This window comes from Tripterygium wilfordii, chromosome 5 (genome assembly GCF_013401445.1).
Source record: "Tripterygium wilfordii isolate XIE 37 chromosome 5, ASM1340144v1, whole genome shotgun sequence".
Lineage (NCBI taxonomy): Eukaryota > Viridiplantae > Streptophyta > Magnoliopsida > Celastrales > Celastraceae > Tripterygium > Tripterygium wilfordii.
In genome coordinates, this window is record NC_052236.1 from 446,525 (window position 1) to 458,657 (window position 12,133).

Here is a 12,133-nt window from a genome sequence, read left to right on the forward strand (position 1 = left end):
GTTTATGTAATTTGCCTGCCTGACTTTCTTTTTTTTTTTTTTTTTGGTGTGGTCGCAGGTAAGAATAAATGTTTTAGTTCAAGTATAATGTTTAAGATTTCTAAAAGACCTCATTTTAATGTGGAGTGTTGGATAAGAAGTATGTTCTACATATATGTTTTTAATCAATGGTCATTTTAATGTCACATATGTTAGAGGGTTTTTTAAGGGTCACAAAAGGAAATGTGACTGGCCCGTAAAGGCCCTTTTAGAACTGAGTAGTGACAACTACGTCAAGCCCACGGGGCCTCAATGAGAGGCCCAATCTGCCATTGCAGTAATGCAGTTGAACTGTTTATCGGGAAATGTGTTATTTGTCCTTCTTTGACGCTCAACACTTCCTCCTCTCCCATTCTACTCTTCTTCTCCAAATCGTTTTGTTACTGAAATTGCGACTGTTCATATCGGTAATCTATCTGCATTAAAGTTACGAAAATTTCTCCTCCACATTTAGATCTTTGAGGTCTTATATGTTCATGAATGGAAACTCAGAGTCAAGCAGAGGTTCTGCAGCAGACGACGATGCTTCCTCCAAAACCTGGAACTTTTGAAGATCGTGAGGAGCTCATCAGATATGTTCGTGAATTTGGTGCTGATCAAGGATACGTTGTGACTATAAAGAAGTCTCGGAAGGACAGACGAGTAATCCTCGGTTGTGACAGAGGAGGTGTTTATCGCAACAGGCGTAAGATTGATGAAACCAAGCGTAAAAGGAAAGCGTGTTCGCGTCTTATAAACTGTCCTTTTGAAGCAATTGGTAAGAAAGACGATGATGTGTGGGTGCTTACTGTGAAGAATGGGGAACACAACCATGAAGCTTTGAAGCACATATCGGAGCATCCCTACAGTCGTCGATTTTCTGAGGAAGAGATCAGCCAGATTAAAATGATGACCGATGCTGGTGTTAAACCGCGTCAAGTGCTTAAGGCCTTGAAGCAGAGTAATCCAGAGCTGCAATCGACACCTAGGCATTTGTACAATCTCAAAGCTAAGTTTCGTCAAGGGAATTTATCAGGTGAGTCTTTATTCAAGCTAATTCATCAGAAATTAGTGACATTGTGAGTGCAATCGAATGCATGAAGTATTAAAGTTGAGTTAAAGTTTTAGCTAAGACTGGAGGATTGCATTTGGTGATTTTAAATGCTTTTAATTTAGTAAAATATCCTAAAAATTTCAAGGTATGTAAGATGGTGATATTTATTTGTGGTAAACAGTGTTCTATTTGTTTTGCAGAGAAAACTTTAAAGTCATGGAGGCCTAACAGATGTGCTCCTCCAAACACTAGGGGTAGCACAAGTGGATGTTCATTAAATCAAAACGACCACCGCCGGGTAGGTTTCACGTGAAAAAGAAAAGAGAATGCCCTTTTAATCTTTTCTCTTTATAATTACAAGCGAACTCATGACTTGGAGAGTTGCAGGGGTGCAACGTAGAAGTCACAAGTTGAATTTGTGGAAACAGCCTCTCCACATGTTATGTGAGATAAGATCCGCATACATTTTGACTATCCCCGACACCGCTCACTACGGAACCTTGTGCATGGATGTTGTTTACCTTTTTTACATGATATAAGGGCAACAACTTATTTGAAGTTTCACTATTGTAGGTTCCTAATTTTATTGGAGGGAAATTTCTGGATTCACAAGGTTGTTCAACCATTGATGTTATAAATCCCGTAAGCTCACAAATGCTGTTAGTATGATTTCTTGTTGGTGTTGTTGGCATCAATAGTTTCTCTAAACATATCTTTGTTGTCAAACTAGGCAACTCAAGAGGTTGTTTCGCAAGTTCCTTTATCTAGCTATGAAGAGTTCAGAGATGCTGTTAGTGCAGCTAAGAAAGCTTTCCCTTCATGGAAAAATACTCCTATCGCCACTCGTCAACGCATCATGTTCAAACTCCAGGAGCTCATTCAGCGGGATATGGTAGGTATGCTATATTTAATTCTTATAATTTGTTTTGATGCATTTGTCGATTATGATGATCACAAAATAAAAATGCATTTTTCAGGATAAACTGACTACTACTATCACAATAGAACAGGGTATGACATTGAAGGATGCGCAGGCTGATGTGCTCCGGGGTTTAGGTCAGTATTTGATTATACGTGATTTATATGTGATGACTTACTTATCTAGATTACTTTTGTTATGTTGTTTTTTTCCTCATAGAGGTTGTTGAGCGTGCTTGTGGAATGACAACGCTTCAAATGGGGGAATTTGTTCCAAATGCTTCTAATGGAATTGATACCTACTGCACTAGAGAGCCACTTGGCGTTTGTGCCGGGATATGCCCTTTTAACTTTCCGGCAATGATTTCCATGTGGGTATGTTTTTCATTTGCGCAAGTATTTTTCTTGGGGTTCGCTCTTATTTTGTCTGATTTTCGTTTTTATTATATATTTTTTTTCCCTCTAGGCCGTTTATCCCCTAAAAACTTTCATCGCATATGGTTAATAGTTTTTCATTATTCTATTGTTTAGTTGTATTGTTTTTGGTCTTTTCTACGATCTAGAATACTTGGATTATATTGATTTTATGTCAGCTTAATTAGCATAAAGTAAAGTCTTGGCAGCTTTCTCTGGGATTATAATTTACATCTGTGGTGGAAGCAATATTAAACTTGACAACTTGTGTGTTAATCTTGTTCCTTTTGCATAATATGCAAATAAAAAGAAAACTAAACTCAAGGCTATTTTTTTGCAGATGTTCCCAGTTGCAGTCACATGTGGCAATACATTTTTACTTAAGCCATGTGATAAAAGTCCTGGTGATTCTCATCTCCTCCCACCATTGGGTTCATTGGGCTGCATGGTTTGCTGGGGACTAGCCAGTTCACTAATTTGAACTTCTTGTTGAAAAAACATATTTGGTGTTCCTTTATTGCTTAAGGATCTTCTACCTGGTTTGAAATGGTCATTTCAAGACTAGCAAGACTGAGATTGTTAGGAATTGTATGTCTGGCGTAACCATAGTTTGAAACTGATTCGATTTCCTCACTGTAGGAGTTGTTTATGAATTGCAGTTTCACATGTGCACATGCACACACATACACATGATTTGCCACATAGCATGCACAAATGGCATGGCTTGGGTAGTCCACACAGCATTGCATTGATACTGAAAATTGCATTTCAGCCCATAAATGCAACAAATGCATAGGCATGTTATACATGCGATTGACATTAGTTTTTCTTTTCCAGGGGCTTCAATGATCCTTGCAGCATTAGCAAAGGAGGCTGGTTTGCCTGGTGGTGTCTTGAATATTGTCCATGGCACCTCTGTAAGCTTTACTTCTTGGTGGCTCATTATCATCAGCATTGGTCATAGTAATCTATAGATGGATCGTGTACTTTTACGCCTCATATAAAGTTATCATTAGGCCATGATTTTTGAAGGTGCTTGTGCTGTAGTTTTACTAACAATCTAAATTTTACTTGTTATTTAATACTCCAGTGTTTTTCACTAGGGCTCCTGAGTCCTGACCAGGTATTTTTTTTTTGTGGTGAAATTGTTTGAGCAGGATATTATTAACTATATATGTGACGATGATGATATAAAGGCTTTATCATTTGTGGGATCCAATGCGGTAAGTTAATATCAAGGCACTAGTAATTTTTCTTAGATACAAATCTTTTGTAATTCATGAATATATTATTTCTCAATTTCTTCATGCCATACTTGTCTGGTCTCTTTTTGCAGTTTAGTAGATCTTCTTACAGCTTTTCTTATAATTAGTCAACATCATCACACATATAAAAGTTTGTCTTGATTAATCTTGTTACATTCTCTGCTAGTGCTATCTCTCAGACAGAAACTCTGGTGCTTTCTAGAGCAGGGAAATAAAAGATCAAGATGCTTTACTTCCCTATTTGACATTTTAGAATCATGTTGGACTTGAATTTGAACAAATCCACTAAAAATTTATCATTTGATCCTGACATGACATTTTCTTCTCCTTTTACCAATTTTTAAGGCTGGGATGCATATATATGCGAGGGCAGCTGCTAGAGGGAAACGTGTTCAGGTAAACATGTTCATCTGCTAGAGGGCAACGTATTCAGGCTGGGATGCCGTAAGTTTATTTTGTTTTGATTGTGCTCTGATACAAGAAGCATGTCTACTTAGCAAAGGATTGTTTTCTAACTTACATTGAGAAACTGGATTCTATGTAATTGGCTGGATGGCTGATAATACTGTTGAATCCTCAGCCTCACATAGGTGGCAAAAACCATGCAATCATCATGCCAGATTCAAATATGGATGCTACGTTGAATGCTCTTGTTGCTGCTAGCTTTGGTGCTGCAGGACAGCGGTGCATGGCTCTCAACACAGCTGTTTTTGTTGGAGCTTCAACACTATGGTATTGTAATTTGTTAGTTGAATCTATTCTGATTCAGATGTGCACGATTGCTTAAGAAGAAATGAGATGGGTTGATTAGAAATGCATCCTGAGAATTTGAATTTGTGAGGAAAATAGAACCCAAAATTGATTAAGAAACTCTCTATTTCTTCACTATCACTTGCTTGAAGGACATGAAATGAACTTTGTATATTCAGGCAAACATGTGGTCAGTGGTAGAATTGCAGGGGTACAACCTAGAGGTTACGGGCTCAATTCCCAGAAACAACCTCCACATATTAAGTGGGGGACAGGTTTGTGTACATCTTGCATGTCCCCAATCCCGCCCATTGCAGGAGCCTTGTGCATGAGTGTTTTTTACCTATATCATTATTAATGAAGTTATCTAAATTGTTGGAACTCTCTATTGTAATTGTCTAAACCCTCTATTTTAGTCTTCAGCTTTCACACTTCCAAGATGCTTGTGAACCAAGATCTTAAGCTTCTCTTGAATGTGTAGATCTTTAAATTCTGCTGTTTTGGCATCTGTACAATTAAACAGTTTGACGAAAACTAGAATTAATGTCGCAACTATGATTCTTCATTCTTACAACCTTGTTTACCCCCAGTTTTCCTGTAAGCAACCGTCGATTTTTGGCCTAAGTCTATGAGAGAATGTGGTATTGATATAACCCCAATATGTTCTTTTCAGCTCTTATCCCATAAAAGAACACACTTTTTTTTTGTCTATAATAACTTCTCAACTGCGTTCTGTTTTCTTCATATTTATTGATGATAATCTATTTGTTTGCAAATAAGTGTTTGTATGATTGTATCCCATTATAGATTTTTTGGCACTTGGCACAAACGAGACAAAAATCAACATGCTTGTTATGTCAATGTTTCCAGGGAAGATGAGCTTGTGGAGCGTGCCAAAGCACTCAAAGTAAATGCCGGAACAGATCCCAGCGCAGACATTGGCCCAGTGATTTGTAAAGAGGTAAGAGTGTAAGACATGGCCTGGAAATGTTTCTTGCTTGACTGGCCTTCACAATGCTTACTTTCTGTTGTGTTGTCTGCAGGTAAAGGATCACATCAACAGTTTAGTTCAAAGCAGTGCTGATAATGGTGCGAGGCTTATTCTTGATGGAAGAAACATTGTGGTATTTATTTATTTCAATCCTATTCTAATAAATTTTTTTTTTTTTTTATCTAAGATCTGGATGCTAACCACAAGCACACTACCGGAATTTGGCTGAGACCGAGCCAGAGATCAAAGTCGAAGGGGGCTAAACAAATACATAAATAAAATGATTTAAAGTTAAATTTAAGATATTTATCGGGGCTGACTTTCATTACTTATAAAAGAAAAAAGGGCTGACTTTCATTTGAGAGGGAAAATGTATTATGGGTTGGACCAATTTCGTAAAAAAGAAAAAGGATTTTGGATGGGCTAGTATGACCGCAAAGTGTTGTGTTGAGGAGGGCCATAAGTTATTCTTATGTCTGTTCTTTGATGCATAATGGTGAAGAGTAGTTTTTTAATTTTGCTGCAGTACTAAATCTGCAATTTGCTTCTGTGATTTGGTTTTCTTCCTAATTGTAGGTTCCAGGATATGAGAATGGAAGTTTCATTGGTCCTACAATTTTATGTGATGTTACTGTTAACATGGACTGCTTCAAGGTATCACCTTTCACTCATCCAGTTCATATATTTTCAGAATGAATGAACATGATAAATTTGTGTTTCTCAATGAAAGAAGAGTTGAATCGAAGGCCTTCAATTATTTTTGACCACACGATATCATGTGTTGAGCAGGAAGAAATTTTCGGACCAGTTCTCATTTGTATGCAGGTATTATTTAATCAGTAAACCTCTTGCCTTTATTTGCATTATCTCAGACTTAGTTTGAGATTGGTTGATTGCCTTTCTTTTGCTTGACAATCAACAGGCTAACAGCCTAGAAGAAGCTATAACCATTATAAACAGAAATAGGTATTTCTTTCAGCTCTTAAAATCTCCAGCCAAACTTCCTCTTATTTGTGACTATTCTTGGAATTACTTCTGATTGTATTCTTATGGACGACTTTAGCAGATATGGGAATGGTGCTTCAATATTCACGACATCTGGCATTGCCGCAAGGAAATTCCAGAATGACGTTGAGGCTGTCCTGGTGAGCTGATTTCTTCCTTTTTTGCATATGGTGATCAAGAGGCTTATGACAAAAATATGTAATATGGCATTATATTTCACTATCCATAAGTTGTCCGAATCTTTTGTCAATTCAGTTAAGGCATGCATAATGAGACACAGCCTGCTATAATACTATGGAATTGTGGCTTAATGTTTAAATTTGAAGCAGAAACTATGTTTTGCTTCTCTTGAGCGCTATCTAAACCAGGGATGCGTGTTGATCGAGGAAAACTATAATATAAATTAGATATGTTGTTGTGTACCATTGAATGATCTGCTCAAATTTGGACAATGGAACTCTGAAATGGAGTCTATTTAGCAATAGCATGTGCCTTGGCTCTCCTATCTTGGGGCCAGAATTGAGGGATAGGTTATAAGCTGCCTTGTGATTTGCTCATAGTACCTTATTCATTTTCTCATTTGTGCTACCTCATGGTGTTCTGACTGTCATGTACTGTGTGATCCAGGTTGGGATTAATGTTCCTGTGCCAGTTCCATTGCCATTTTCCTCTAACGAATCTATGGCATCTTATGGAGATCTCAATTTTTGTGGTATTATCCTTGGACATGCACACATTTCTCCCCTCACCCTTCCCCCTTTTATTATGTGTGGTATGGTTGTGTTGACCTTTTTCTAAAGTGATAGCTGAGGGCTTGCATTTTTATCTTACTAGCCACTTCTTAAATTGCAGGAAAAGCGAGTGTGCAATTTTACACCCAGTTCAAAACTGTGGCACGACAATGGGAGGACTTGCCCAGCTTAGGAGTTTCAGTAACTGCTGCTCCATCATCTGATATGGACAGAACAAGCCGAGCTATGTCTTCTATATTTCTTTCACCATCTGAGAGAGGATCATCATCGTCTGAAAGAGGATTGCCAAGCCATAGAGTTTCCTTGGCTATGTCACCAGCATCAGAAAATGATTCACAAAGCGGTGGAAGGATGTTACTCCATTCTTTGTCGTCTGATAGGGATATACCAGATGTAGGAGTGTCATGTTTGCCTTCAGTATCCAAAAAGGATTTACTAAGCCAGGGAGTGTCCTTGCTTTTGCCGCTGGCATCTGAGAGGGAAATACTGAACCAGGGTAAGCAGCTAGAAATGCCTTCTGCAGTGGAGAGGGATTTATCAAGCCAAGAAGCAGCACTGCCTCTGGCACAGACCTCCGACAGCATGTATGTCTCTCAAACTTCTAACTGGAATGTAAATCTGCCCACAAAATCTCAAATCAACGACGCTCTCTCTCCAACATCTGAAAGGATTTATATGCCTAAATATCAGAGGATTGGCTATACTGGCCCAACACCTCATAGTACTGATACTGCAGTTGCGGATGCATCTGAGAGTTTAAATGTGCCTAGAGATCACAAGCATAACAGTATGCGTCTGATATCACATCAGAATGACAGCATGGGTCCAACCTCTCATAGAACTGACTCTGCTGCGCATCCAACTTCTGAAAGAATTTATATGCTGGCAACTTCGCATTTGAATGACAGTATGGAACAAGCTTTCTCAGAGACTGACTCTATATTTTCAACGTCAGAGAGGATTTACATACCTCCAGCAAGTAATAGGAATGATCACATGGAATCAACTTCTAAAAGAACTGGCAATGCAGCGGTTCATCCGTATTCGGAGAGTGTATATCTGTCTGGAACATCTCAAAGGACTGACCATATTACCCAAGCTTCTCAACACGCTGATCCCAGGCCTGAGGCTTCAGAAGAAATGTATCTGCCTTCGCTTGTTCGGAGAAATGCTGGTATGCCACCAGCATCCGAGAGGCTATATTGCCTGTAGCATCACAGAGCATGTCTACTACAAAGTCGAATGATGTCAATAGATGATTTTTCTACTCAAGTAGCTTCCACGACTTTGCCTGCATCTTCGATGTTGTTATGTACACTATTCTATCTAGTACTGTGAATTCTGAACCTTGTAAACCAACTATTCTCATAATGAGTTTTGTTAAATTTTCTAGTGTAAGCAAGCATATCCCCTTGTTTCTATTAAATTTTCTAGTGTAAGCAAGCATAAACCTTTGGTTGTTCTTCCCATATTTGTACTATTAAAATCAAATCTAAGTAGTCAAAGACTAATCATGATGAGAATTTCACTCTTGCTTGCACAATATGAATACTTTCCCATACAAGAAAACATGAAAGTATGAATAAATTTCAATCCAGTCTAAAAGAAAAGAAGTAGAGGACCTAATCACGAATTTTGATGATTTATATTGCAAGTATTTCGACCTTTGTCTAAGGTGACACAATTAGATAATGAAGGTGATAATTGAAATCCAGAGCTAACAACAATAAACGTGATCACTAATTGTAGTCATCCAATATGTGCTACAGATGTTGATTTAATGTAATTGAAGGCCATGGGATTAGGGATCAACAAGGCCTTCTAACACGACAAGACGGTCTAAGAGAGAGAGTTTCTCATCTTCGAGTGTCTTAACCTCGTCTTCAAGTTCTATCAATTCTCTCTCTGAGGCAAAGTTTTCTTCCTCCATTAACAAATACTTCCGCCTTAGTGTTCTGTATTTGTTTCCGAACGCAGAGGAGTCTGGCAAAGTATCTGAGTTTGATCTCTCTGGTTGCTGGAACAAAGGAGAGGGTTCTTTCTTCACACTGCGCTTGGAAGACTTCTTCTCTGCTCTTAAGGTTGTAGGTGACCGTGATTGTTGAACATCTTTGACATCACTCACTTGAACGTGAAATATAGCTGGTTTTTGGGTTGGCGTTTTCCTTTTCCGTGGCTTGGGAATTGAAATGTCTTCTGACTCTGGCATCCTCGGATCTTGCATTAACCACCCGATGATCTACACAATATATCAACGGCAGACCACCTTGAATTTTATCCTGGAATCATACAACAGATAGTTGAATCCAGTTATTATATATTCCACAATAAACAGAAGACAAGAAAAAAAAAATTAAAAGCATTAGATATTCGACCTAATGTATACACATGAGGATCGGATCAACCACGAGCTTAAAAAAACTGGTCACATAAAGAGCAGAAACATAATTGATGCAGTAAAAAAGAGCCAATATCATGTGTCACATAAAGCATGTTTGGAGCCTCAATAGAAGAAAAGATGAAAAATAATCAATGCAGGAAAAAAAAAAGAGAGCCAACATCTTCGGTCACAAAAAAATGCCAACAAGAGGATAGACATGCTTCCAGTCATAGTATCTAAAAGACCTCCAAATAGAAACATCTTAAGAGAGATAATCGGTCAAATAAAGAGCCAAGACAAGTCATTTGAGCCCAACCCAAGAGGTCAATTGGGATCTTCCCAACTAATGAAAGTGGACAAGAACAAAAGTATGCATGAGCTGAATTCGAATTAATTAGGAGCAACTAGCCTCGTAGAAATACCAAACATCTAGCATGTCCATGAATCAGTTAGACTAGATATTTGAATGGCAAAATAACTAATCTCAATATAGCAGGAGGTCTTAGGTTCAAACATAAGCTTTCGCAATTTAAACCCCCAATTTGTTGTTACCCCAAATGTGTCCTTTGTGTGTGCGAGAGTAGTCCTAATGTTGGGCCATCGGATTACCTAGTTCACATATGAGGGAGTGTTAGAATATGTATAAATCATGTGAAATATCTCAACCCAACAAGTTAATTGGGATAAAGAGTACTGTTTTAAATCCATCGGTATCATCTCTCATACATGTGAGAGCACATTTTGTGGCCTGGTGAAGTTCTTTGTGGCATATAAAAAGGACTCACTCCATTTCTTCAAGCAAGCAATACCAGTATCTTCATCTTGACCTCACTAATTGTTCACCGCCCCAAGGTCCTCCACTTTGCCAAATATGATTTAGGCTTTCTATAGTCGAGGCAGCCTGGAAGGCCTGGGGTACCAAAAAAGTAATGTCTTGCTAAGAACAGCCCCAATATTTCTCAAGGCATTCAACAAAACTACCTAGACTCAAGCTGGAAGCCGTACCGGAGAACCCAAATTCACAAGAACATCGTACAATAAATAACAAACTCACAAGCACCAATTGAAGAACCAAACTTTTGAATCCCCAAAATTAGAAATTCGAACCCAGATTTCTAATATGAGACCTTTGTATCATCATCCCAAAAAAAAGAAAGGTTAGGCTAATAGGAAAACTAGGGCATCCAGATTTGGAACAGAAACTTTGCTCTGCAAATCCCTAAAATTACAAAATTAGAGTACAAGATTGAGACTACTATGAATACCTGGTGTACGAGCAATCTCCTCGCTGATTGATTTCTTAACCACTGAGAGAGTTTGAGTGGAAGTACGAATCGCGAGGTTATACGGAGTCACGAAGACAGAAGAAATAACGAAGAAGAGGGAAAGAAGTCAAGAACAAAGTACTTTTCTGCTCCCGCTTTTCGCTTATTTAAGAAACGGCACCGCTTTATTTCTTTACACGGATTTACTTAAGAATGTGTTTGGACTTTGGAGTGAGAGATTTAGGGAAGAGATGAGAAGGAAAAGAGAATTTCCTTCCATCAAATTTCCTTGTTTGAATAATTTTTAAACAATTAACAGGAGGGATATGAAGAGAATTGAGAAGAATATTTCATTAAATTTCTGCTAAGAAAAATAATTCCTCCAAAAAATGAAGTCATTTTGAAGGAACGAAGGGCTAATTAAATTATTTATAAGTTAAAAATTTATTTTATTCTTATTACCTAAGAATTTTAAAGATTAAAAAAATAGTAAATTAAAGCAATTTTATTTCTTTTCGATTTTATATATCCAAACAGGAGAAAAAGAAAAGTATTTTACTTTCCATTCCCTTCCTCTCCTTCTTCTTCCCTTCCCCTCAAATCCTTCAATCCAAACACACTCTTAATAGTTCTCTAGACCATTTCATAGTTTTGTTGTTTGAGAGAAGTTTATACCTTTTTTTTTAACTTCTACATCTAGAAAATATTTTGTTGATTAAGAGAAGTTTGTGTTTTTATTCATAAACAAGCGATGTATAATTATAAATCTAACACTAACATAACATTTTGTTAATTGAGAGAAGTTGTTTATACCATAAATTACCTTCAATCATCTAGTAAAAGGTGACAGTGTGGGACCCATAATTTACAATTGTCAACCAATCTTCAGAGGACACGTGGCAAGGTCAAGAAGATTTTTGTTTAATGTTTGTTCATTTTACATGAAAATCTAATGTTGGTTATCCTGAAATCCAGGAGACAATTGTTGGAAATCAAGATTATCCAATAATCTCACGATTTATCATACATGAGTATTATCAAAATGACAACGGTTTGCCATTTTTTCTTAATCATAAACACAAGACCTATAATCTAGGAGAGTGGATCGATAGGCATGCCCCCAATACTTCCACATCCTCTATGAAGAAGGAGCACGACCCAGGATGTTCACCATGATGTCTACTATAAGGAGGATGTTGCGGTTATGAAGAGTTCTGATCCAATAGTCCCAACAATGAGCAAAAGAGCAGCTCCCCACAATCTCCCATGTCTGTACATGTTCAGAACGCGCTAAGGGAACAAGAGTTGAAGACTACCATGA

The 12,133-nt window shown here is 37.7% G+C and overlaps 1 protein-coding gene and 1 long non-coding RNA gene across 6 annotated transcripts; one reads left to right on the forward strand and one right to left on the reverse strand.

Annotated features, from left to right (window-relative positions):
* The first annotated feature begins 379 nt into the window (after positions 1-379).
* LOC119998678 lies at positions 380-8,593 on the forward strand. 2 transcript variants are annotated; one of them, XM_038846045.1, is made up of 19 exons: positions 380-1,054; positions 1,273-1,366; positions 1,645-1,714; positions 1,803-1,964; positions 2,050-2,128; positions 2,211-2,365; positions 2,745-2,808; positions 3,242-3,321; positions 3,562-3,627; positions 4,015-4,065; positions 4,250-4,401; positions 5,290-5,380; positions 5,463-5,543; positions 5,987-6,064; positions 6,200-6,235; positions 6,333-6,376; positions 6,477-6,555; positions 7,043-7,127; positions 7,268-8,593. In XM_038846045.1, the coding sequence occupies exons 1-19, from the start codon at positions 520-522 to the stop codon at positions 8,377-8,379; spliced, it is 3,114 nt and encodes a 1,037-aa protein (XP_038701973.1). In that variant the 5' UTR covers positions 380-519; the 3' UTR covers positions 8,380-8,593. The 2 variants fall into 2 exon arrangements, with proteins under 2 accessions (XP_038701973.1, XP_038701972.1); XM_038846044.1 differs by having other exon boundaries at positions 520-1,054; positions 1,273-1,370; positions 1,646-1,714.
* An 802-nt stretch (positions 8,594-9,395) lies between these two features.
* LOC119998341 lies at positions 9,396-10,975 on the reverse strand. 4 transcript variants are annotated; one of them, XR_005468225.1, is made up of 4 exons: positions 10,813-10,975; positions 10,333-10,457; positions 10,100-10,156; positions 9,396-9,446 (listed from the first exon to the last, which is right to left on the reverse strand). It is a non-coding gene; the product is annotated as an uncharacterized LOC119998341 (long non-coding RNA). The 4 variants fall into 4 exon arrangements; XR_005468227.1 differs by lacking the exon at positions 10,100-10,156 and having other exon boundaries at positions 9,426-9,446; XR_005468224.1 differs by lacking the exon at positions 9,396-9,446 and having other exon boundaries at positions 10,095-10,156; positions 10,274-10,457.
* Between the last annotated feature and the right edge of the window lie 1,158 nt (positions 10,976-12,133).